Here is a 23,646-nt window from a genome sequence, read left to right on the forward strand (position 1 = left end):
GAGAGCGCATCCCCTTTTATAGATGAAGGGGATGGCCTTTACAAATGTGTGTGAGAGAGAGAGTGAGAGTACATATGCTACTAAGCCTTATTGCCCACGTCGTCGGGTACAAGATGATGGTCGGTGCCCATAATACTATTGATGTCAGACACATGTGGGAGGTTTTTACCATGTTCTCCATATAGGGCAAATGATGACGTCTACAACACTGTTGGTGTCCAGAAGCATGTGGGGGGAGTCTTACCGTGCTTGTCATGGTATAAGAGTTGATGGCGTCCACAACACTGTAGGGCAAATGTTGATGCCCACAACACTGCCTGGGTTCTGACATGCCTAGAAGGTTGCAGGGCACCCTTCTGATATGTCATGTCGGTACTATAGGTGTACAGGGTATGGTCCTCGGTATTGCGGTTGACTTGAGTGTCATGTTTTACCTGCTCCGCCCGTTACCTGGTCCTCACCGAGCGGGCGTCGGTTGGTCCCAGTCGGCTCCGACTACGCTAGTCGGAGAAGAGCTATAAGCAGGGGTTTGGTATATCCCCGGTCGAAGACGCAGGTCGTAGTCGAAAGCGGCGTTTGGCCAGGCCTTTCGGTCAGAGAGGCGGGCCAGAGTCAGAACCGAGGCCTTCCGGTCGGAGAGGCGGGACGAAGTCGGAAGCGGGCGTCATTCCTCCTCGGCCAGGCCTTCCGATCAAAGATTAGATCGCCCTTTTGGCCCGTCGTTAGGTATTTGGGATGTTGTAAAGTGTTCTAGAGGTATGTTGTATGATGTTCAGAGACATGTTGTAAGTGTTCGTTTGAATATTTCATCTATTTTAGACGTGTGTTATAAACGTTTTTTATGTGATTACTTATGTTTCACACCTACTCCCTCCGTTCCTGTTTACCAGGCGCGAGGAGCCTAAATTGCAATGGTAACAAATTAAGGTTGTGTTTAGTTCCAAAAAGTTTCCCAAAAAATGCTACAGTAACTATCACATCGAATCTTGCGATACGTGTATGGAGTATTAAATGTAGACGAAAAAAACTAATTGCACAGTTTGGTTGGAAATCGCGAGACGAACGTTTTGAGCTTAATTAATCCATAATTGAACACTAATTACCAAATAAAAACAAAAGTGGTACGGTACCTTGAGTTTCCAAATTTCGTGAAGTAAAGACACCCCTGGCGCCTATTGCCTTGTCCTTTCATTGGCTCTCTCCATACGTGCTTTCTATTTTATTGGTCACCGCCCATTCTGCATGTATGCATGCATTCGCTTGCTACATTAATCACACCTCAAATACCGAGCGCGCCTGCTAAAACGGTCTAAGAAAAAAAAAACGCGTGCACGCCTGGTATACCGGAACGGAGGAAGTACGTTGCAACAGTATCTTCGGAATATTTAAGTTATTTCAGCCTTACGTTGTAATAAGTATTTTCATGTTGCAAGTTACAAGTGTTTTATCTAGATGTTGTATATGTTTCACACACATGTTGTAAGTGTATGTTTTAAATGTTTTATCTGCTTCAGGCGTATGTTGCATTTGAGTGTTTCATGTTTTAGAGGTTTGTTTAAAGAGTCATTGGGGCGCGGCCCGGGCACCGTGGGAAAGGACGTGCGGCGTGCCTAGGGTCCTACGGATAGGACGTGCTCAACCTTGTCCCGGCTCTCGGGTCCCGCTCAAGCAGAGAGAGAGGAGGGGTTAGGAGGAAGGAGCGGTGGGCACGGAGCGGGGCGAGGCAGACGAGAGCGGAGTACACGTGCGGGACGGAATGAGGCAGACAGAGAAGGACTACAATGATATAATGGGAGTACGGCGTGTTTGCTAAGCCGTTCGGTATCGTCCGATGAAATCCTATCCCATCAAAGTCTACGTGCCAGCAATTCCCCAATCACAATTATATCATACAAATTTTACGTTTCTCTTTATGGTCCTGACTAAGGTTCTTTTTTAATTGGAAAAAGGGTGTTCTTGCCTCTTACACAGATGTGCAATTGTGATTTTGCCCTCATTTTTTTAACTTTGTGATTTTGTCCTTAACTGTTCACAAGTCAACGCGAATTTGACCCTGTTTTTTCCGTTGATCAGGGGCAAAATCGCGTTGACTTGTGAACAGTTAAGGGCAAAATCACAAAGTTAGAAAAACGAGGGTAAAATCACAATTGCACATCAAAGTAAGAGCAAGAACTCAATAGCCCCTTTTTAATTCTATGATTTAAATTATTTTGATCCTATTTAGAGGCGCATACGATCCGATTTTTAACAACACTGCGACAGCACACAGCAGCAGATTGGACCAGCCGGCCAGGTGGCCCGTGGAGCCGCGGAAGAGGGAAGGCCACGTCGCGGGCCATCCGAGCCCAGGCACGTCCGTACTTCCTAGCCGTTTACTTTTGTCTCACCAAATCCACGATGCGATGCGAGTGGCAGCGCGCGACTGTACGAGCGCCCATTCCCGTTCCTCCTCGCTCCTCGGCTTCTCGCCCCGGCAGCCGGCACCGGCACCGGCACCTCCCACTCGGCCACGCCCATCGCAGTCCAAAATCCTCGGCCCCACACCCGATGCCTCCCCTTGTTCTCCGCCTGTTCGCCGCAGCTCCGCCCCGCGCTCGCGGTGGCCGCGCCGGGGCGCGTCGGGGCGATGGCGGGCGCACGCGCCTGCGCCTGCGCGTCAGAGCAGCGGCTGGGGAGGCCGCGCCGCCGCCTTCCAGAACCCAGGTGAGCCGCGCGCGCTGCTGCAGTCCCCCGTTCACCGCGCCCTTGTTTCTGAAACGCGGCGTGGTTGTCCAGACTTATGCGTTTAAATTGGAGGCCATGGTGTGAGACTCCTGCAATTATGATTCCACTTTTCGCTGTACCAGACGACGCATCCTATGGGGCTATAGTGCCTAAGTTCTTAATCTTACCGAACTGAGAGGACTGAACGGTAGAGCTACAATTATACAGCAGGTGTGGTACAGTATTACATATAAGTCGATAAGAACAAAAATGTCACTCAAATTGGTGGAAAAATGGCCAGGTCAAAGTTAAATACATCAATTTTGTGGCTATTGTGACATGCTAATTTACGGAGTATTGGTGGACGCAAATTCAGCATTAACATAATGATTTTTTTTTTTGGCTATTTGATCCAGCATCCTGTATTTCACTATTTCCAGGGCACTGTGACCACAGCAGATTCCACGTAGTTATCTTACAACTGATCGTGCTTTAGTTTTTGTTTGCTTCCTCTTTTGATTTTATTTTATGATGAATTAACATCACTAAGTCATGTAGATGATAATGGAGAAGATCTCTGCTGGTGAAGAAGTTGGGGGCGCTGGAGGGGCTTACTCATATAATGCATTGAAAAGATTGGATCAAATATGGTCTAGTATTTGTGAAGCTCAAGCAGGTATGCGTCAGATGGTCAAACACTACATATTCAGTTTATCTGGATTTGCTGCTTCTGATCTTGTTGCTACTAACTACTAAGATCAGAAGAAAAGCCCTTCTCAACCACACCAAAGTCTCATACTTGGATACATATAATTTGAAATGAGTTTTGTTGGCCTCCCTGCTTTTTACAGACACAATGCCCACAGGAAAGTATAATTTGGCTCATCAGGATTGCTGTCCCAAATTCTAACACATGAAAGTTAGTTTGCTCAATAGGAAACTTTTACAGGCTTTACCGAAAACCACTTCTTCGTAGAAATTTTGTCCACACAAGCATGAGACTGATGTACCATACATATGCTGTTTGTCTGATGAATCACTAGAGGATGGGCACGATTGGTAGTGTTCGTATTCAGCACTTAGCTTCTGAAATTCTGAGACTGTATGACTTTCCAGTGTACCAAAGAACTTGCAACTTTAGTTGATGGATAAGTTTAAATAGTTTTAGCTGAAAGCTTGAATCTCCCTTTAATTACATTCTAATTGAAATGCATGCATGCAGATTCCAAAGTCCCTGAAGTTGTTACTCGGGTTGAAGGGCTGCTGGCTGATTCTAATCTTGGTTCTGGTTCAGAGATATTTGATGTAATTGTATGTGGTGGCACATTAGGTATATTTGTAGCTACTGCTCTCAGTTCTAAAGGCCTTCGGGTTGGAATTATCGAAAGAAACATAATCAAAGGGGTAATTCAACCCTATATGGCTATTCCTGAGTTATCTGAAGAACATTTTACTCAACCATGAAACATATACCTATATCTGCTAAACAGAGGGAACAGGAGTGGAATATTTCAAGAAAGGAGCTTATGGAAATTGTCGAGATTGGCATCCTTTCAGAAGCAGATCTTGAACAAATAATTTCAAGCGATTTCAATCCTGTAAGGTCTTTCAGATCACAAATTGACGTCAATTATGGAACATCTTATTATCGTTAAATCATGCCTTGCTATCTAACCGGTTCACTTATTTCTTTTATTTTTTAATCTGCAGAATAGATGTGGATTTGAAGATAAAGGTGAAATTTGGGTGGAGAACATTCTTAATCTTGGTGTTTCGTAAGTTTTCTACTGACGCCGCATATAGATTAGTTTTCGTTAGTTGGTATGGTGACAATAGCAAGATCTGGAAAAAAATGCACGCTGCCTGTGTTATTTTGACGTTTATGAAATATGCAAGATGATAGGACATAAATATGGTGGAATTAACATTTACTTTGTACATATGGAATACTCCCTCTGTTCCAAATTATAGTTCACTTTAACTTTGTTCCAAGTCAAATTTCTCTAATTTTGACCAAGTTTATAGAAAAATGCATCAATATCTACAACATCAAATTAATTTTATTAAATTCTCCATGAAATAAGTGTTCATAGTGCATTTATCTGAACTTGAAGATGTAAATATATTCTTCTAAAAATTGGTCAAAGTTAGATTTAGGAGAAAGCTAAAGTGAACTACAGTTTGGAACAGAGGGAGTAGTACAGAAAAATGTAAAACTATGTAGTGTCTAAAGAGACAAAAATTACAAAAAGAGTAATTTGTATCTCATTATTGTTATATAGAGGCTTTCATGCAAGGTCAATTCCTTGTCTTTCTTTAATAAGTCAATAGATATCTAAAACATCTTTATGGAGGAACTAGGAATATAATTTAATTCTATTTCATGATGAAAAGTCATCTTAGCAAAAGAGAGCTTGGTATATGGTAGTATGGTAATAATATTAATAGTGATGCCTACCTATAGTATAGTGTCCGATGTATATCTTGCAGCAAGAAAGATCTCTTAACATAAATAAAACAATAATTTAGCTCATGTATCTGTTTATGTTTCATTTACCTTTTCAGGCCTGCTAAACTTGTTGAGAACATGAAAGAACGCTTTGTTTCTTCAGGAGGAGCAATATTTGAGGGGAAAAGTCTATCAAGCATTTATGTCGATGATGATCTTGCTGTAAGCAAAATTATATTTTGTCCCCCTGGCCATAGTAAAACTGTCTCAATGGACTTTGGAGATTGCTAAATTCTGTTAGTCTTTTGCCATAAGAATTTACAAATAAATAGATTGTCTTGCATTGTCTTCATATCTGATTGTGGAAATATAATTCTGTGCTTGATTGATATAATAAGCACATAGTCCCTTCGTCCTGTAAAGTGTGTCATTATAGCATTCAAATTTTGTCCCACAAAGAATGTCACTATAGGCAAACATGTGTATCCCACCTAGGTACTTTTTAGGCCAACCCACAGAGAAAGGCTCCATAGGCTAACGCTTTGTAGGGGTAAACTCTCTTTGTGGGATGGATGGAGTATGTTGTTAAAGAAATCATTCTAATTATTAGGTATATTTTTTCCATTTTTTTTCAAAATCTATTTATTAAGAGGTTAGATCAGTAAATATTGTTTGTGTCGTTTTGGCATTAGATATTGCATATTTCCAAACAAGGAGAACATTCCATGTTATTTTTTCAGGTACTGAAACTGAGTGATGGTGATTCCTTGTCTTGCCGACTTGTTGTTGATGCTATGGGCAATTTTTCTCCAATAGTACGGCAGGTATTCAAAGTCACATCATAACTTAGCCATATTCGACTGTTCGAAACTCTTCTTTCCTAACGTAATTGAAGAGCAGAGCTCTTGCCATTTGCGTTCAAAAAAAAAACCTTAGCCATATTACAGAAGGCAATCTGCAGATACCTGATAATGTAGGGTGCTAAATGGTAGTAGTTGATAACTTACTGTGGCAGTTACTGGTCTTTATATCTCCAACTTGTTGAAATTAGAAATCTGTTGGTAGTGGCAACTGGTAACCACACCTCTCAAAACTGCTTTAGTTTTATGGTATGGTCCCCTGTCACCATAGTTGTCCACATGAGGCTCACGACATAAAATCTTCCACTTAGTATAGTAATGGTAGTTTCCAAATGTTATATTCCAGTTATACAAGTTAGCATATGCTGATGCCTATAAGGTTTTGTTGTCACCCTAATTCATTCTTGTGCCATGCTCTTTGATTTCATTGACGCACCCTGAATAGTTGCTGAGCTTGAACAGTATGATAAGTTCAGTAGTATACCAGGAGTGGTTAAGCATATTTGGGCTGCCATGTGCCATCCTTTGCAAACCAAGTTCCGTGCTTACAGTACAGAAGTAGCTTTGGAGCAAAGTTTTTATTGATTACAGCTCTGTACATCAAAGATAAAAATTGGAAATGGAACTTTGTTTTTGTTACTTAATTACAAGAGAAGCTTTGCACAAGCACAAATCAGAAATATCATTTCCAAAGTGTTTCAAGCTTCCATAGGAAAATCGAAAATAGTGAGATTCATTTCATCTAAGTTTTGGGATCATTGAACAGTGTGCCTGAATCTGATTTGCTTCTATTAGTAGTATATCCATCTTACTGTTGCAGCCATTTCCTGATTCCATCTACAAGTTAGTTACGACTCTTCTGTCCTTGTGCAAGATCCGGTCTGGTAGAAAACCAGATGGAATGTGCCTTGTTGTCGGTGCTTGCGCTCATGGATTTGAAAAAAATACAACAAGTGATATTATTTTCAGTAGCTCAACAGTAAAAAGAGCTGGGAATTCAGGAGTACAGCTCTTTTGGGAGGTAATTGTTTCCATTTCACTCAGAACTTATAACACAAAGATATCTGAACTTGAGCATGTTCTTCATATTATTGTGCTTTGCCTCTATAACATACAGCATAAATCATGATTTCTTTAAAAAACAGAAGTGCTTCTATCACAGCTGATACCTATTCTGTGTTATTCTCAGTCACCACCTGTTTTGCAACATTAGCCATCCTGTGAACTCGTTAAAAAAAAGCTAATTTCATGAAGTTCTAAAACTTAATCACATGGGATTCAATATCCTTTTGATATTAATATTACTTTTCTTCTTTGATCTGAGCATTTCTTGTAGGCCTTTCCTGCTGGTTCTGGTCCCAATGACCGTACTACATACATGTTCACCTATGTTGATCCAAAATTTGGAGGCCCAAAGCTAGAAGAACTTTTGGAAGTGTTTTGGGATCTTATGCCTGCTTACCAGGTCAATGGTGTTCTCGGTGTTCTACATATGTAAACATTTTAAAATTAACATGTTTGTTTTATCAAATCAACAATATTTGTATAAGTAACTTGGTTTATGTCCATACTTAGATAGGTATGTAGAACTGAATATCATTTCTACAATTTTTTAAATACTCAAATAGGCGTGAGTCGATCAAGGAAGATGGTTTTTTCTAACAGCATAAGTGCTGGTATAATTACTAAGTAATGGAATACATCATGCCATTGTGTATATTCATTTCACACCATATATCCATGATTAAAAATGTGCATAGCAAAAGTTTGTTGCATTATTAGTCATACAATATCTGGTACATGGATAAAAAGCACAACATATGAGGCCAGGGGCTTGTGTTCTACTTATGTTGATCATTCTGCCTTCCTTTTTTCTTAGGTGTCAAATATGATGTTGTTAAGAATTCTTCTTGTTTCTTATTCTGATAGTTCTCCAGAACAATGGGCCCTGTTGGCTTTGATTTTACAACAAAAGTCTGATGTGTCCATGGAAGTCCCCTTATCAATTTTATACGTTAATGTCATTTTGTGATTGCTTAGTTGCATATGCTCTAATGATAGCATATGTAAGCTGGAAACCATCGAATTAATCAATTAAAATTTTGAAAACGTTGGCATGAATTTGATATATATTATGGTCGTCTTCATTTACATACTAATGTTATCATATTTATTTATTGTTTTCTTTGTAGGATGTGGTTCTTGAAAATTTGGATATAAGGAGAGTTATATTTGGAATTTTCCCAACTTATCGGGATAGGTAAAGCCTACTCCCTCCGTCCACAAAAGAATGCAATTCTCGCTTTTCGAGAAGTTAAGCAGTTTGAACTTTGACTAAATTTATATAAAAAAATACTAGCATTCATGATACAAAATAAGTATCATTGAATTCGTTATATTATAGGATATATTTCATAATAAATTTATTTGGAGACATAAACATTAATACTATTTACTATAAACTTGGTCAAACTTGAACTAACTTGACTGGCACGAGTCCCATAGTTGCATTCTTTTCTGGACGGAGGGAGTACATCCTTCCCCTTTTCTCATGCCAATCCATGTTAAATTGTTTCTACATCATGGTTGTTCTAAATGTGTGAGAAATATTATACAAAGAAAACAGCCATTTTGTGTTACAATGGAATATTTGAATGCAGACACTCTTATTTATTCCTCAAAAAAAAAAAAAAAATTCAGAGACCCTTTACAGATGTTAATTTGATACCTGAGAGCAGTGTATTTTGTGTATACATCTCTAGTATATAAACATGCAAGGGATAAGACCCAACATGTAGCTTTTGCTGACTATTATCTGCAAGGCATCTGCAGAGTTATGTAGTTTGCCTGTCTTTGAGTTCTGATTATACTGTAATTGGTACTTATTTTCTATCATTTCAGCCCCTTGCCAGCTGCATTTGACCGCATCTTACAGGCATGTGATTTCTCTTAACAGAAGCCTTATTGCTCCTGCACCTGCAACTATACTTAACTGATGCCCTTGCACTTCAGGTTGGTGATGCTAGTGGAATACAGTCACCTGTTTCTTTTGGAGGTTTTGGAAGCTTGACGAGACATCTTGGTCGTTTGTCTAGTGGTATGTCTGTTGAAATTTCCTTGTCTTAATATATAACTGTTGAATATGTTTGATCTAATATTAAAGAAACAGAGTTTAGAAATGCGCACTAGAGTAAAACACATAATAATATACTTATGTAGGAAATTATCACAAACCTAACCTTTTGGAATCCATTTCATGAAACTACACAAACTTGACCCATATGTTAAGATGCTAGTAGTTCGGATGTTAAGCTGCAGTATCACTTTATTGATGATGAATTTTGTATACCTTTACTTGTGCTGTTTTTTTATCATTTGGTTTCACATACTTTCTTCATTTTTTTTTCTTTTGGGGTTAAGGTATATGTGAAGCAGTTGAAGGAGACTTCCTGGATGCTCATAGTTTGCAGCTGCTCAACCCTTACATGGTTAGTGTACTCCATAGCCCTTTCTATACAATTTGAAGTGGAAGCTTATTTGGTTTTGGTATTGCAGCCAAACTTAAGTGCATCATGGTTGTTCCAACGAGCAATGTCAGTAAGGCCACATGTCAATGTTTCACCAACCTTTATCAATGAGCTTCTCTTTGCTAATTTTCAGTCAATGCAGGTAACTTGAGGTACTTAAAAGTACACAATTGCATCAATAATTTTATTCATCTTATGAATTTTGCTTTCCTTCAATGTCAGAAACTAGGGGATTCAGTCCTTCAGCCATTTCTACAGGTTGCTACTTGGACATTGTACTAAAACCGAGGAATGCTACGTTGTTATTTCCATAAAGAAATACTTGTCTTCCACTTATGAAACTGTGCATTTGTAGGATGTAATACAGTTTGGACCTCTTGTGAAAACTTTGGGGCTAGTAATGCTCACTCGACCACAATTTTTGCCTTCCATATTTAAGCAGGTAGACTTTTGAAAAAACATCATTTTCTCATGAGGCTGAACTCTGTTAGTAATTTATTCTGTTTTCTCCTTAGGTTGGACTGGGAGTCATCCTTGAGTGGTCAGGCCATTTTATGATGCTTGGTTACTACACATTCCTATCTACCTTTATTGATCCGGTCCTGAGGTACAACTGTTGTCACCTGTCCCTAATATCAAAATTCCAACTTGTGCCATCTAAGAGTCTGACGTGCTTGCTATTTTCATAACATTTTGAAGGTCTTGGGTGGAATCCTTGCCCCCAAGGGACAAATATCAGTGGAAACGGTACCTGGAAGCTTGGAGATATGGAGCCGGTTTAGATTACCGCCAAGGGGAATAAACTGTTTCACTCAAAATACATGAGGTTTCCTCAGAAACAAAATTATGTATAGATACATGAATATAGCATTCTGTCAGGGGAAAGATAAATAGAGCACAGATAGGATCTCTGATTGATTAGTTTTCCTTTTTCAGAGCACAATATTGAACATCGAGTTTAGAATATGTATTCTCTAGTTTCACTTGTAATTTGTCCACTTCACTGAACTGCTGGAGTGAACATGTATAGTATAGTCTACATAATTGTAGCACCTGGTTTTAAAGACAAAACCAGATATACACTATATGTGAGCCTAGGAAGTCAAATCTCACATATAGCCACAAATAAGGGTAATATTAAGAGACAATACTTATTACATAACGTATTAGTAAAAGAAAAATAACCTCAGAGTATAGACAGCGGAAAAACAACTTCGATCTTCAGGCAAAGACTCCGAATCCACAGGGACGACTGACTGGTTGACCACAAGTCTAACTCCTCCAAACTGGCAATCTGATACCCATCCGGGATTTTTATCCAAGTATAGAAAAGTAAAATAAGCGTAAGTACATGTCGTACTTAACAATTATATCATGGGGTTCATGAGGCTCAAAAGGCTGACACTGGTTTACTGTGATTAGCTTTAATAGATCATCTTTTTAAGCAATGGAGTGGCAAAGGATTTATCATTCCCTTAAACATATGATCAGGTACACATGATAATGTATAGCATAAACAATTGATCATTAGAACCATTATTCATTAGTGATCATCTCTATTCCATAAGGGTCCAAGGCCGCTCGTGACTGTGAGCACGGCTGTTATAACAGTTTTATACTCTGCAGAGTTTGTACACTTTCACTGTGAGTCGTGATTTATCCTTTCGCCCGAGATGATCAGCCTCTTGACCCACTACCAAGGAAGGTCAGCAGGGTTCACTATGAAGCCTTTCAAAGGTTCGTCTAACAAGTTAGGGCCGCTAGGCGTATGTGGCCCCTCTCTAGAGTGGCACGCGTGGGCATCGCAGCACGGTACACACAACCTAGCAGAAAAGGAAACATACCCTCATGCGCCTTAAAGGTAACCACTAACAAGCTAGAAAAGGTCCTCATATTGAGCTAAAGTCAGAGCCATATAGCCCTCACAGCTGTACTGTAAGTCCTGGATGATCGCTTACAGATAAGTCCTTAGAGAGAGAAATCTGAAGCATTTAGAAAGTAGCTAAATACTCCAGCTTCCTGTGTCCATGTTGCTAAAAAGTCATGTTTTAATGTTTATTGCATATATCATTAGTCAAGTTACAAGATCATGGTTTTGATTAAGCACTAGCAAAAACTACCCAATGCAATACCCCAAAGGTTTCAAGGTACAAGATATCAAATATCTAGGATATCCTTATTGGCAACAAGGTAAACACATGCAATATGAATTAAGTGATTGAATGTGAATAGGTAACAAGGATAGTCCCATGCTATACTTGCCTTACACACCGATACTTCGGTAAGCTTTAATCTTCACATCCTTCTTCTTCTGGATCACCACGTGTATCTCACCGACTGGACAATCGTAGAACACCACACAAACATCCAACACATACATGCATATCATACAATTGTATCTATATCAGAACAGTACACCAATCATAAAAAAATAAGTAAAAGAGATTGAAACACGATTCTACGTATCGCTACGATCACACAGTCGCGAGAGGCACGCTAATAGAAGCTACGATGAAAAAGATACATCTACCAAAAAATTTACTCGATATGTGGAAAAGAAAACTATAAGCTTCATTTATGTTAACTATATGAATTCATATACAAAAGATATTTTATAAACAATATGGATTGATTTAAGTCAATTTTAGATTTAAATTATAAAACAAAAGTAAAACAAATCATATTTTATGTATAAAACCTAATTGCATAACCATTAATCAAGATATGATTTAAACTATGATTTTTATGAAATAGTAATACAGTAAACATTATTACTAATGCGTCGATCTCAACGTTATGAAACAAACGCAACTTGAACGGACTATTTCGGAGTTAAAATGCATAAGTTATGATTTAAACAAGTTTTCCTTTAATTAAATAATAGATTAAATCTACCCATGAATATGAAATATTGGAAACATGCCTAACAGTTGTATAAACATATAGAAAACGTAAATACGATCCTAACACAACTCGAACGGGTCAAATTGGACTTCAAACGCAAAAGTTACGCATAAAAAAAGATTCAGTGGCATTCCTGTAAATAACTTGAACTCATTTTTAAATTAAAACAATTAAAATCTGAATTTAAACAGTTATTGGACTGGGCGCACTAATTCTGGAAACTACAGGGTCCTAAACGAATAAAAACAGGGCCTAAAAGAAATCATTTTGAACTGAATCGGACTGCGGGTTAATTCACCGAAAACAGGGGGGCTATTCTGCAAAACCGCGCGGCTTGACTGCGGGTTTGACCGCTCACTGACTGGACAGACACGTGGCGGCAGGGATTGGTGCGGTGCACCACGTGGGTGTGGGCGCTGCTGACTTGGCGGGGTGGACCGAGTCCACGGGTCTCGGTGGACCGGTTACACAGCGAACAGGTATACTCTAATCGTGACCGTCCGTGCTAGATCTAACGGCGCAGGGTGCTTGGGAGGATCTCCACCGGCTGCGCAGTCCCACCGGCGAGCCCTCCATGGCCGGCGGTGAGCCGAGCTCGGCAGCGGTCGTCAGGATGGTGCTCGGGACTCCCACGATCAAAACAAAAAGCACAGGGATGATCTACAGAACATGGCGAACACGGTGGAGGCGATACCGAAGCGAGGGAACACGACGGGGTGGTGTTCCGCGACGGCGCCATGGCCGGCGGGCCTAGATGTCGCCGGTACGGCGTTCCAGAGCACGAATCAGCAAATGGGAGGCACGGGAAAGAAGGGGAGCTCACCGCGAGTCGTTGGGAGAGGAGCGCGGCGTCCGAGAAGGCCTCCGAAGCATGGGTCGACGACGGCGGCGACTGAAGAGAGAAGGAACGCGCGGGTGAGTGGAATCCGAGCAATTCGAGACCGAAACGCGAAATTGAAGTTACCTACGGGCGCGGAGGACAACTACGGAGATCACTGGCGCGTCGGCGGCGTGGATTGGGCTCGAGAGTAGGGGATTCACCGACGGCAGTGGCAAGCTCAAGCGCGGAGGGGAAAGGGAGAAGACGGGGGCTCGACTCGGAGCTTTATAGGAGGGACGGGGCGCGGAAAAAGGAAGGAGAGCGCGCGGAGCTACGGAATCACGAGATTGGGGCTTTTCTTGCAGGCGCGGTGATTCGGCGGCTTGCCGTCTTGGCGTGTGCCATTGGCGGGCGTCGGAAGGAAAGAGCAGGGGAAGAAAAGGAAAGGGAAGGAGACGGTGCTGACGAGTGGGTCCGGCGACGTAGCGAGGGAGAAGGGAAACGCGTGCGGTGCAGTGAAAACTGAGCAGGCCGGGGCGCTGCGGTACGACGCTGTGGGCGCGAGTGAAGGCCGAAGCGGAGCGGCCAGCGCGGGATGGGCCGCGCAGACGCGCGCTCGAAGCGGGCTGCCTAGCTGGGCTGGTGCGTGGGAGGTCGGAAGGAGGGAAAGGAGGCGAGCGCTGGGCCATGCGATGAGCTGGGCCGGTGGAGAGGAGGAGCGGGCCGGTGCGGACAAAGCAGGCCAGGCCGGTTCGTGGAGTTGGGCTAAAACAGAAGGAAGTGAGATTTTCAAATAAAAATCATTTTCTATTTCTAGTTTTCAATTTTAAGCCAAATTCAAATCAAATTCGAGTATAGTTTCAAATATACTTTCCTATTCAAATAAAAGTGGACAATTTTGTTAGGCTTTCCAAGATAAACTTTACAACTTTAAAAATTCTTTTATTTTCTAATTTTCTTTTCTCTTTTTTTTTTCTCAAAGCCATTTTCAAACTCTTTTCACAAACATTCCAATTTACTTTGAGTTTTGGATCAATACCATCCATCACAATAAATAAGATGCAACAGCATGTATGCTCACACATGTTACTACCTTATGATAAATTTTAAATTAATGAAAAATTTTATTTCCTATATTTCATGTGCACAAAAATTCTAACTTAAATCATTTTAACTCTATTTCAAAAGAGGCAATTTTTAGGGTGTTACAATAATTAATTTCAAATAATGCTGAATGGAGCTGAGATGCTCAATGTTTGTTGATCGATGCATCAATTAAGCGAAATGAAAGTGAATATCTGGTCTCGTTCGTGTTGCAAGTGTAACAACAAATAAACAGCCATTTATGAACAGCTACACAAAGGGAATTATGTGATTTACTTCACCATCAGATAATCACTAATGTGAATAACAAGTGCCAGAAAGTTGTGAAATGATCTATTTAGAGCCAGTTAGAGAAAGATGTTAGTGCAGCAATAAACAGAAGTTGCTTATTCTTTGTCTCGGACAATATACATTATCAGGTCCATAGGATGATAGGACCACTATTGAGTTGTAAGATTCATCAATATGCAGTTATGCACAGATGGATGGAGCTATGATTTGCTGTTGCACCAAACATCATTTGGATTCAAATTGATTGCTTCAAGCCTACAACAGAGTATGCTATTCCCATATTCGTATTTAGAAAGGAAAAAAAAAAACAATTTCTTCCATGATACATTTCAAACGGATGGCTCCTGTATGGAGTGCCAAAAAACTTCTCTATGTCAAATCCTATCATACTATCAACAACTCTTGTTACCTTTTAACACACTCAATCTCGATAGTCAAATCTTGAACCCCAGCTTCTTGAAATATCCGTGAAGCTTTATTTCTTATGGAAGACTTGTCAGCTTCTGCTGATACATGTAGGTGAAAAGTGCCTACAATGTCAGTATTAGTTAAGTTCCATACACGAACATTGTTGACTCCAAGGACACCCTCAATTTTCATAACATCATCCAATGCTACAGCCAAATCCTTTTCATGACTCCTCGGGACTCTCTGCAACAGAATTTCAGCTGAATTCCTTAACAAAGGAAGAACAGAAGATACAATCATTACTGAAATGAATACTGAGCATATGGGATCGGCTATAAGCCATCCCTTGTACTTGATCAGTAAGGTTGATATTACAACACCAACGCTTCCCATTGTGTCAGCTAGGACATGCAAGAAGATTCCTTCCATGTTGTGATCAATGTGATGCCGGTGTCCTGACTTATTACTGTTTCCAGAATCTGATGGTCTCAATCCTGCTTTTGAAGAGTGACCTTCTGTGTCATGAGAAGATATATTGCTAAGAGGAATGTCAAGAAGCTGTTGCTCAATACTAATACTGTTGCAATTTTGATGAGCATGATCTCTGCTCTCATGGCAATGGTCCGAATGTTCATGGTGATGATGCTCATGGCCATGGCTATGGCTATGCTTCTCCTTGCAGGTGTTATCCATGATATTGTTATGAATGCCCTCGCTATTACTATTGCCATGGTGATCATGGCGATGGCTGTCATCTCCATGATGATCACATGCCTTCACATTATTAGCACCGTGATGATCATGATCGTGATGTTTGTGATCTTCATGGTCATGGTGTTGGTGATGTCCATGGCCATGATGTGAATGAGAATGTGAATGGGAGTGAGAACAGGTACCACCATGAGCATGGTGGTGCTCCTCATGAAAGAACACCAATCCGATTATGTTTACGACAAGTCCACCTATTGAAACTGCCAAAAGACTACTAGTTGATATTTCCCGAGGCTCAAGAATCCTCTCAAACGACTCCAACACAATCAGCGCACCAACAAGAACCAAGAACACTGCATTGACATACCCTGACAGGACCTCAAACCTGCCCCTTCCGAAGTTGTACATGCCATTTGCAGGCAATCTCGCGATGTAGGACGCATAGAGACCAATTGCCAGTGCAGCACAATCAAACAACATATGACAAGCATCAGAGATCAGCCCAAGACTATCACTCATGAACCCACTGCCAAATTCCACAAACATGTAGGCTGTATTGATCAATAGAAACGCAGCAATCTTCCTCGACTTCCGCTCACTCAAGATATGCCTAGCTGGCCCCATGACCGCCTCAAAAACTGACTCCGAGGCATCTTCGGTACCAAGCTGCACATATCCTGCAGGGGCCAGCTCCCTGCTGGCGGTCCACAAGAGGAATCCACAGATCAAGAAGCCCGGTAAAGACAGCTTTGGGTAGTACAGCAGCTCTAGAACAAGAGTGCATAAGAACGTCATTGCAAAATCCACACTCGGCCTACCGCCTCCGCTGCCATGCTCCTGCCGTCGCCCCAAAGCCATGCCAAAGAAGGCAGAGTTAAGCAGCAGCCACCAGAGCGGGCCGAACGGCACTGCTGCGTCAGGGGCGTCGCCCGCATCGCTGCCACCGAAAAAGGAGAGACCCACAAGCGCCGGCACGGAGAGGAAGGCAGCGGCGAGAGCAAATGCCGCTGCGCGAGCGCGCCGAGTGCGTGTGGCATGCCGCGCCGCGGCCGATTGTTCGGCCGAGGAAAGGAAGCCAGAGGCGAAGGGGATCGCGAGGATGACGGAAGCGGAAGGGGAGATGCAGGCAAGGGATAAGGCGGCGACGGCGACGGAGAGGACTCGGCGGCGGGAGGGCCGGCGCAGGGCGCGGGCGAGCAGGGAGCCGGCGGAGTCCGCGAGGACGAGGAGGCCCGGGGAGGGGAGGAAGCGGAGGGCCACGAGCCGGAGGAGGATAGAGAGCGCGAGGAGGAGGGCCGGGCGGAGGAGAGCGGGGATCCCCGGGAACGGGTGGTGAGGCTGGCGGTGGGTCTTCCGGGCCGAGGCGGCGAAGTGGAGGAGGAGGAGCGCGGCGGCCGAGAGCAGCGCGAGGGGCGAGGAGAGCGCGAGCGCGTGGGCCAGGGACGGGAGCGCGCGCACGGCGGGCGCGAGGAGGAAGAGCGCGTGCAGCACGAGCAGGCGGAGGAGCGCGGCGGCGTAGGGGGAGGAGGACGGCGTGGCGGCGGAGGAGGAGTAGGGGAGGCCGCGGGCTTTCGACGGGGTGGGGAGCGGCGTGGAGGGGAAGCGGAAGGAGGGGTGCGCGGAGAGCCGCGGCGGCACGGCCAGCCGGAGGTGCGGCGCGTGGCGGCCGGACATGGGCGGCGGCGGCGGGCGGATCGGGAACGGAGGGCGGGCGGGGTGCCGGCGGAGGGGGGCCGGGGGTGGAGAGGCGTGGACTGTGGACTGGTCGTCACTGCCTCGCGGTACGGTCATTGGTTTTGGTTGGTTAGACGATGGGCTGGGCTCGAAAATCGAGTTGTACCAAGGATAGGCCCAAGAATTGCTCCACATTCTAGTGGGCCATGCCGAATATTTTACTCAAACAGTCCAGCCATCTAAATTCAAACTACTGGTTCTAAAAAAAGGTCTAAATTCAAATTACTCGTATTCATCGTTGGTCTTTTGATAAGACTGAATATCAAATGCCGAATATTGACTGAGTAAATAAATGAAGAACACTTTTGTACCATCTCAGTCAAAATATTAGGTAAACGGTGCCTGTCCCGTGCCGCACATTAGACGACAAAAAACCAGGGCGAAATTTTATTTGCGCAGAAGGCAAACGCCCTGTTCGCTTGGCTTAGCCGTACTTTTTCAGCTAACGAACAATATTTTTCTCTTATAATAAATCAGCCAACAGTACTTTCAGTCATTGCTTATCATCCAAAAAAACAGAGCAAAGTCCAGGTCACACACATTGTGCGCATGGAAGCATTTTTTATTAAACACGGTTGTGTTATTCATATTCATACACAGTATTTACATCCGGAATACACCGTATTTTGTATCTTCTGGAACCGGCTTGGCGGAAGCAGAGAGGCAGAGGCTGAGAACCCGCCTGGTGTCAGCAGGGTCGATGACCCCGTCGTCCCATAGTCTAGCAGTGGAGTAGTACGGGCTTCCTTCTCTGTCGTAGGCCTCCACGACTTTTGCTTTGAAGGCTTCTTCCTCGTCATTGCTCCACTGTATGCATATCAACAAAAATTAGAATTCGACATATAAAAGGAATCATTTTGACATTCAAGCTTTCAACGAGTTACGCGGTTTAGTGTTTTCTGAAACAAGGAATTAATGCTAGATATACCTCCACTCCTTGTCTCTTTTTGTTGTTCTTTTCTATTTGAGCGAGGACACCAGCTGCCTGAAAAGGTTCAAGGGAAGAAACAGTAAGAAGTGTTCATTGATACTGCTTTGCTGTGTTTTGAGCATTCCCCACAAGTGAAAATATAATGCAGGATTCACAGCTTAATTTTCATAAGGTTACATGCAATGCAATTAGAATGCAATTCAGGAAAATATTCAGCAAGATTGTAACAACTTCATATGCACAAAGATGTTAAAGGTCAGAAGAACATAACCTCTGGAAAGAAACAGATACTCCAGGAAAATCCACAACTTTCAGCATCTCGGCACAATCTAAAGAGTTTGCTGCATCACACTTCTTTTGCACCACGGAAGCATGGTTTTCCATATTTTATTTTTCTTTGCAGGCAACAAAAGTTAGCTGGACAGTATTATCTAGTTTTAAATATTAGGATTCTAGCAGTGCTAGTGTTGAAACTCCAAACGAATCTGAGATGGTAGATGTTAATTCACCTTATCCCATTTTTCTTAATACCTATAAACTGATAAGACGTTATCAAAGACTATGATAATGCTGAAAAATAGCAAATGCTGCAATCTTCCATGCATCAAAATATTGGCAATGAAGACAACGATTACATTATGGACATTCTCTACCAGGCAAAGATAAATGGTTACTTGTAAATTAGTAAAGACCGTCTACATGCTGCAGTAACAATAACAAGTGTGACGGCTCTTACCTGGATGCCACCCATAACAGATATCCTAGCAGTTGGCCAGAGAAATAAAAAGTTTGGGCTATATGCACGTCCGCACATTCCATAGTTCCCAGCACCAAAACTTCCACCAACAATTATTGTAATTTTAGGAACCTGTGTACACATGCCTTATATATTAGTCAAGTTTCATTGGTGCAATGTTTGTTGTATAAGTCATCAAAGGGTCTAGAAATGCTTTTTATAATTAAAAAAAAAGGTCTAGACAGGCTTGACCTTAGCACAGGAAACTGCCATGACCATCTTTGCTCCAGCTTTGGCAATTCCACCAGCTTCAGACTTCGACCCGACCTACAGCAGTCAGCAGATAAACCAACAGTGAACATGCTACTGTCCTTCAAAAAGATTAAACATCTCATACAGTCATACTTGATAAGATCACTAATTTGTATGTTAAGTTTTAGCATCCCAACCATACTGTACAAAATCTTGCAGTCTATCATTGTAAACTATGTAATTCTATATCCTGCACTAGTTATAGCCTGGTTCCATGAACATAGTAGAGGCAGTGAGCTCCACATTAATACTACCTTTGCATAATCAATAAGTCTACGCAGATAATAATTTTTATTTGCGCTAAAAAACATGAATACAATAATAAGTCTGTCTACTATGCGATAGTGGGATATGAAATGAAAGAGCTCAAAGAAGTAATTTGAAGAGTAATGGAATACCATACCATGAACCCAGTAATGTTTTGAAGGAAAATCAAAGGAATATGCCGCTGAGCGCACAATTCAATGAAGTGGGAACCCTTTAGCGCTGACTCAGTAAACAAAATGCCATTGTTTCCAATAATTCCAACTGGTTGCCCACATATCCTTGCAAAACCAGTCACTAGTGTCTGCATAAATTTAAAGAAAAACAAATTGAGTTGCACAATGCATAAGATGCAGTATGCAAATGATAGTTAAAAAAAAAAGGCGTACCTAGTGCAGAGAGCTCCCGCTCTGTGCGGGGTCTGGGGAAGGGTGTCAGTGGCAAGCCTTACCCTCGCCTGTGCAATGCGAGGAGACCGCGACTCGAACCCGGGACCTTCCGGTCACAGGCGGTAAGACTCTACTGCTTGCACCAGGCCCGCCCTTCATGCAAATGATAGTTAAGTTCAACTAAAAAAGAAATCCTTACTGTTCCATACAATTTTTTGAACTCATCAAATTCACTTCCATCAACAATACGGGCTATTACTGAACGAATGTCAAAGGACTGTTTCAAATCAGCCGGTGCAATTGAGCGAAGCTCCTCTACATCGTACAATGGCTCTTGGTAACCACAAGCAGAACTTTGAATATTTGTTCCTTTAGCAGCTAAGTGCAGGTTCTTCGCAATGTTTCGCCCCAACGCAAGCCCATGAAGTTCATCTACATCAATTAACATTGTGGGAGTTGTCTAAAATATGAAAGAAGCATCAACTGAAATGTAACTAAAACAGAATAATACAAAAGATGAGCACCTATGGTAAAACAAATATAAGGCTTTAAAGAATGTCAAATATCCAAGAGGGAAGTAATCCAGTCATATGATGCAGTAAGTGTTGTTAAACTTTACCTTGTGCAAAATGATCTGAGACCCCTGATACCTTGCAATGTACTGATGCTCCACCAAGGTCCTCAGCAGATATCTCCTCTCCTGTAGCAGCCTACAAAATTTGGCCCTTTAGACTTTAATTATAAGGCATGATTTAGGCACTGCTCAATATCTCATCTCATCATGTACAAAATAAACAAATGGTTGCCAGAGAATACTGACCTTTACAAGTGGCGGACCTGCTAGAAATATAGTTCCATTTCCCTTAACTATAACACTCTCATCCGCCATTGCAGGAATATAAGCCCCACCAGCAGTGCAAGATCCTAAGACTAATGCAATCTGAGGGATGCCGTCTGAAGACATCTTAGCTTGATTGTAGAATATTCGGCCAAAATTATCACGGTCAGGGAAAACATCAGCCTGCCTGGGGAGATTAGCACCTCCGCTGTCAACGAGATAGATGCAAGGCAGTTTACACTCGGAAGCTATTTCCTGTGCTCGCAGATGCTTTTTGACAGTAAGAGGATAGTATGTACCACCCTTAGTGGTTGGGTCATTGGCCACAAACATACATAATCGTCCATGAACAGGTCCTATGCCAGCTATTATACCTGCTGATGGTAACGCTTCATCATAAACATCTGAGCCTGCAAGCTGTATAGTAAGAACTTAACATCAACAGTTGCAGTCTAGAACAAGAAGAAGTACAGCAATGAAAACAATTAGTTTATTCCAGACCATCCTCCTAGATACTGACACTTCCAAAAAATGCAGAGGCACTTGGGTCCAGGACACTGGTAGAACTTGGAAGACACTGGGCGTCTCAGTAGCTCATGTCCAATCATCAATCAACTATTACCATGCAGGCCTACTATATCTCCTTTGAAGCTGATACAATGTTCAGGAGGACAGGGTTGTGGTGCCACAATACTACCGTTTGGACTTTGGGTCACAAAATGGGAGATATATCATGGCTCATGGAGGAGCATTGCTATGCTAACCTCGATTGCAATTGCAATTGTTTGCTGAAAAGGAGTGAATGGCAGCTTATAAATACAAACAATCTGCGGAAATTTAAGCCTTTTGCTCTCGGTAATCCCAAATTCCTAGCATTACGGGGTACGGGCTAGACCAATCATACAGAAATTGTGTTCACTTAACAATAATGTGGCCTGATCAACGCAGGGAAAACGAGAGGCCGAGCGGCAGCGGCGAGCGAACCTGCGAGAGCTCGAGGAAGGACGCGCCGGGGTCGAGCAGTCGGTCGATGCGGTCCCGCGGGAGCAGCTTCCCCCGCGCCGCGTTCCGCCTCACCGCCTCGGCGCCTCCGCCGCGCAGCACCTGCACAAGCACAAGGGGGGCACACCACGCTCTCCGTCTTCAATCAGGAGACAGACACAAAGCAAGCTCGAGGAAGAGAGCGCGACGGCGCGAGGAAGTGAGGGGCAGCACCAGCACCTGGGAGACGCGGGCGCGCAGGTCGGAGAGCAGCCCGCCGACGGCGGCGGCGTTGCGCTGGTAGGCGTCGGAGCACCTGTCGAGGGTGTCCGGGAGCACGGAGGCGGAGACGGGCGCCGGCGCGGCCCCGTGGACCGCGGCGGCCGCTGACGAGGAGGAGCGGTACGCGACGGCCGGGGCGCCGCGCGGGGGTAGCAGCAGCTGGCGCCGCGCCGCGGCGAGTCGGCTGAGCATAGTAGACTAGGCTCGTGGGTGGGTTCCCCGGTTTCGTGGGAGTGGGAGTGCTACTGCTGCAGTGCAATGCAGAGCTGCTGGAGTGTCTTCCCAGAGACCCAGACCCAGAATTCCCCAGTCTCTCCCTCCCATCGCCGCGCTGCTGGTGCACGCAAGTCAGGGCGGATAATGATGGTCTGACTAGACGCCGCGCTGGGTCTGATAAGCTTATCATTGCTATCCATGTCGTGTTTGCAGTGGCAGCCTGGCAGAGCATGGGAGCGGAGGCAGAGCACGATGGGAAGCTGGCAACGACGGTGCTGCTGTCGCGGCGTCGACGGGGAGGCATGGACCACGACGAGGGCGTGTTTGGTTAGTTTGCTCGGCAATCTCGTCTCGCCTCGTTCGGCAGGGAACGGCTTGCTAACACCGCAAAAACAGTTCTGGCTCGTTCACATTGGATTCTTTGTCTAACCTTAGCTAACCTTTCTAGTTTCTAGGCCAGGATATGTGTTTGGTAGTGGATGGAAACTATTGCCTTGTTAACTTGCCTCTCTAAACAAGGAAAAATCCTTACCCAACCAGGAGATCCAGATTGAAATCTCTGATGCCAGCAAGGCAAGCAAGCAGTGCACCTTGTCCTGTGTGGTAGTTAACTTGCTCTTGCTCCTCTAACTCCTATGAATGGCTGAATGACCCTTGGACCCATATGAGCACTTGGTGTTATCAAAATCAGTGCATGTGTGTGGTGCTGGGCAAGCTTTCACACCTAGCGAAATATTCAAATAACCACTTTATTTGTACTGACTTTGCTTGACAGTGCCTTGCCTGCTAGCTTGGCTAGGTAAAGTAAGCATCCCCTTGCCTCGCCCTAGTGAGAAAGGAAATCCTTGCTGACTTGGGTGAGATAGCTGGGCAAAGTGAGCTTTTTACTCTCTACCAAACATTAACCTCACCAGGCAATGTTGGTCAATGCTAAGCAAAGCTACCAAACATACCACATATGGCGTTTATATTTTACTTTCAGAAAATTTCAAGCATTTATTTGAGCTTTGCAACTACTCTAATATTACACCCTTGCCCCCACCTGGCACCTCCTATCTGTGGCAAGAAGTCAACTCTCTATCCTCTAATAACCTAAGCTCTGCTATAAATCTTGGGTACATATGTAAGGAAAATGGATCCTATCGGTCATTAAGTTAAATTTTGGTGTTTGATAAACAACATGACC

The 23,646-nt window shown here is 43.2% G+C and overlaps 3 protein-coding genes across 4 annotated transcripts; 1 reads left to right on the plus strand and 2 right to left on the minus strand.

Moving 5' to 3' along the window:
- The first annotated feature begins 2,404 nt into the window (after positions 1-2,404).
- Positions 2,405-10,830, plus strand: LOC136477220 (uncharacterized). Of its 2 annotated transcripts, none has more exons than XM_066475316.1 (18): positions 2,405-2,703; positions 3,262-3,379; positions 3,926-4,107; positions 4,194-4,301; positions 4,414-4,478; positions 5,269-5,374; positions 5,893-5,976; positions 6,857-7,033; positions 7,349-7,477; positions 8,205-8,272; positions 8,914-8,947; positions 9,025-9,109; positions 9,433-9,500; positions 9,568-9,681; positions 9,762-9,797; positions 9,895-9,981; positions 10,055-10,146; positions 10,239-10,830. In XM_066475316.1, exons 1-18 carry the CDS (start codon positions 2,548-2,550, stop codon positions 10,339-10,341), a joined length of 1,812 nt encoding a protein of 603 aa, XP_066331413.1. In that variant the 5' UTR covers positions 2,405-2,547; the 3' UTR covers positions 10,342-10,830. The 2 variants fall into 2 exon arrangements, with proteins under 2 accessions (XP_066331413.1, XP_066331414.1); XM_066475317.1 differs by having other exon boundaries at positions 6,887-7,033; positions 10,239-10,821.
- Positions 10,831-14,615: 3,785 nt separating this feature from the next.
- Positions 14,616-17,491, minus strand: LOC136473394 (uncharacterized). The gene has a single exon (XM_066471042.1). It carries the CDS (start codon positions 17,449-17,451, stop codon positions 15,064-15,066), a length of 2,388 nt encoding a protein of 795 aa, XP_066327139.1. The 5' UTR covers positions 17,452-17,491; the 3' UTR covers positions 14,616-15,063.
- A 561-nt stretch (positions 17,492-18,052) lies between these two features.
- LOC136473395 (methylcrotonoyl-CoA carboxylase beta chain, mitochondrial-like) lies at positions 18,053-22,795 on the minus strand. The gene is made up of 10 exons (XM_066471043.1): positions 22,203-22,795; positions 21,966-22,085; positions 20,964-21,398; positions 20,763-20,853; positions 20,343-20,575; positions 19,894-20,058; positions 19,431-19,505; positions 19,179-19,310; positions 18,440-18,496; positions 18,053-18,318 (listed from the first exon to the last, which is right to left on the minus strand). The coding sequence occupies exons 1-10, from the start codon at positions 22,434-22,436 to the stop codon at positions 18,115-18,117; spliced, it is 1,746 nt and encodes a 581-aa protein (XP_066327140.1). The 5' UTR covers positions 22,437-22,795; the 3' UTR covers positions 18,053-18,114.
- Positions 22,796-23,646: the final 851 nt, after the last annotated feature.

This window comes from Miscanthus floridulus, chromosome 8 (genome assembly GCF_019320115.1).
Source record: "Miscanthus floridulus cultivar M001 chromosome 8, ASM1932011v1, whole genome shotgun sequence".
Taxonomy (NCBI): Eukaryota; Viridiplantae; Streptophyta; class Magnoliopsida; order Poales; family Poaceae; genus Miscanthus; species Miscanthus floridulus.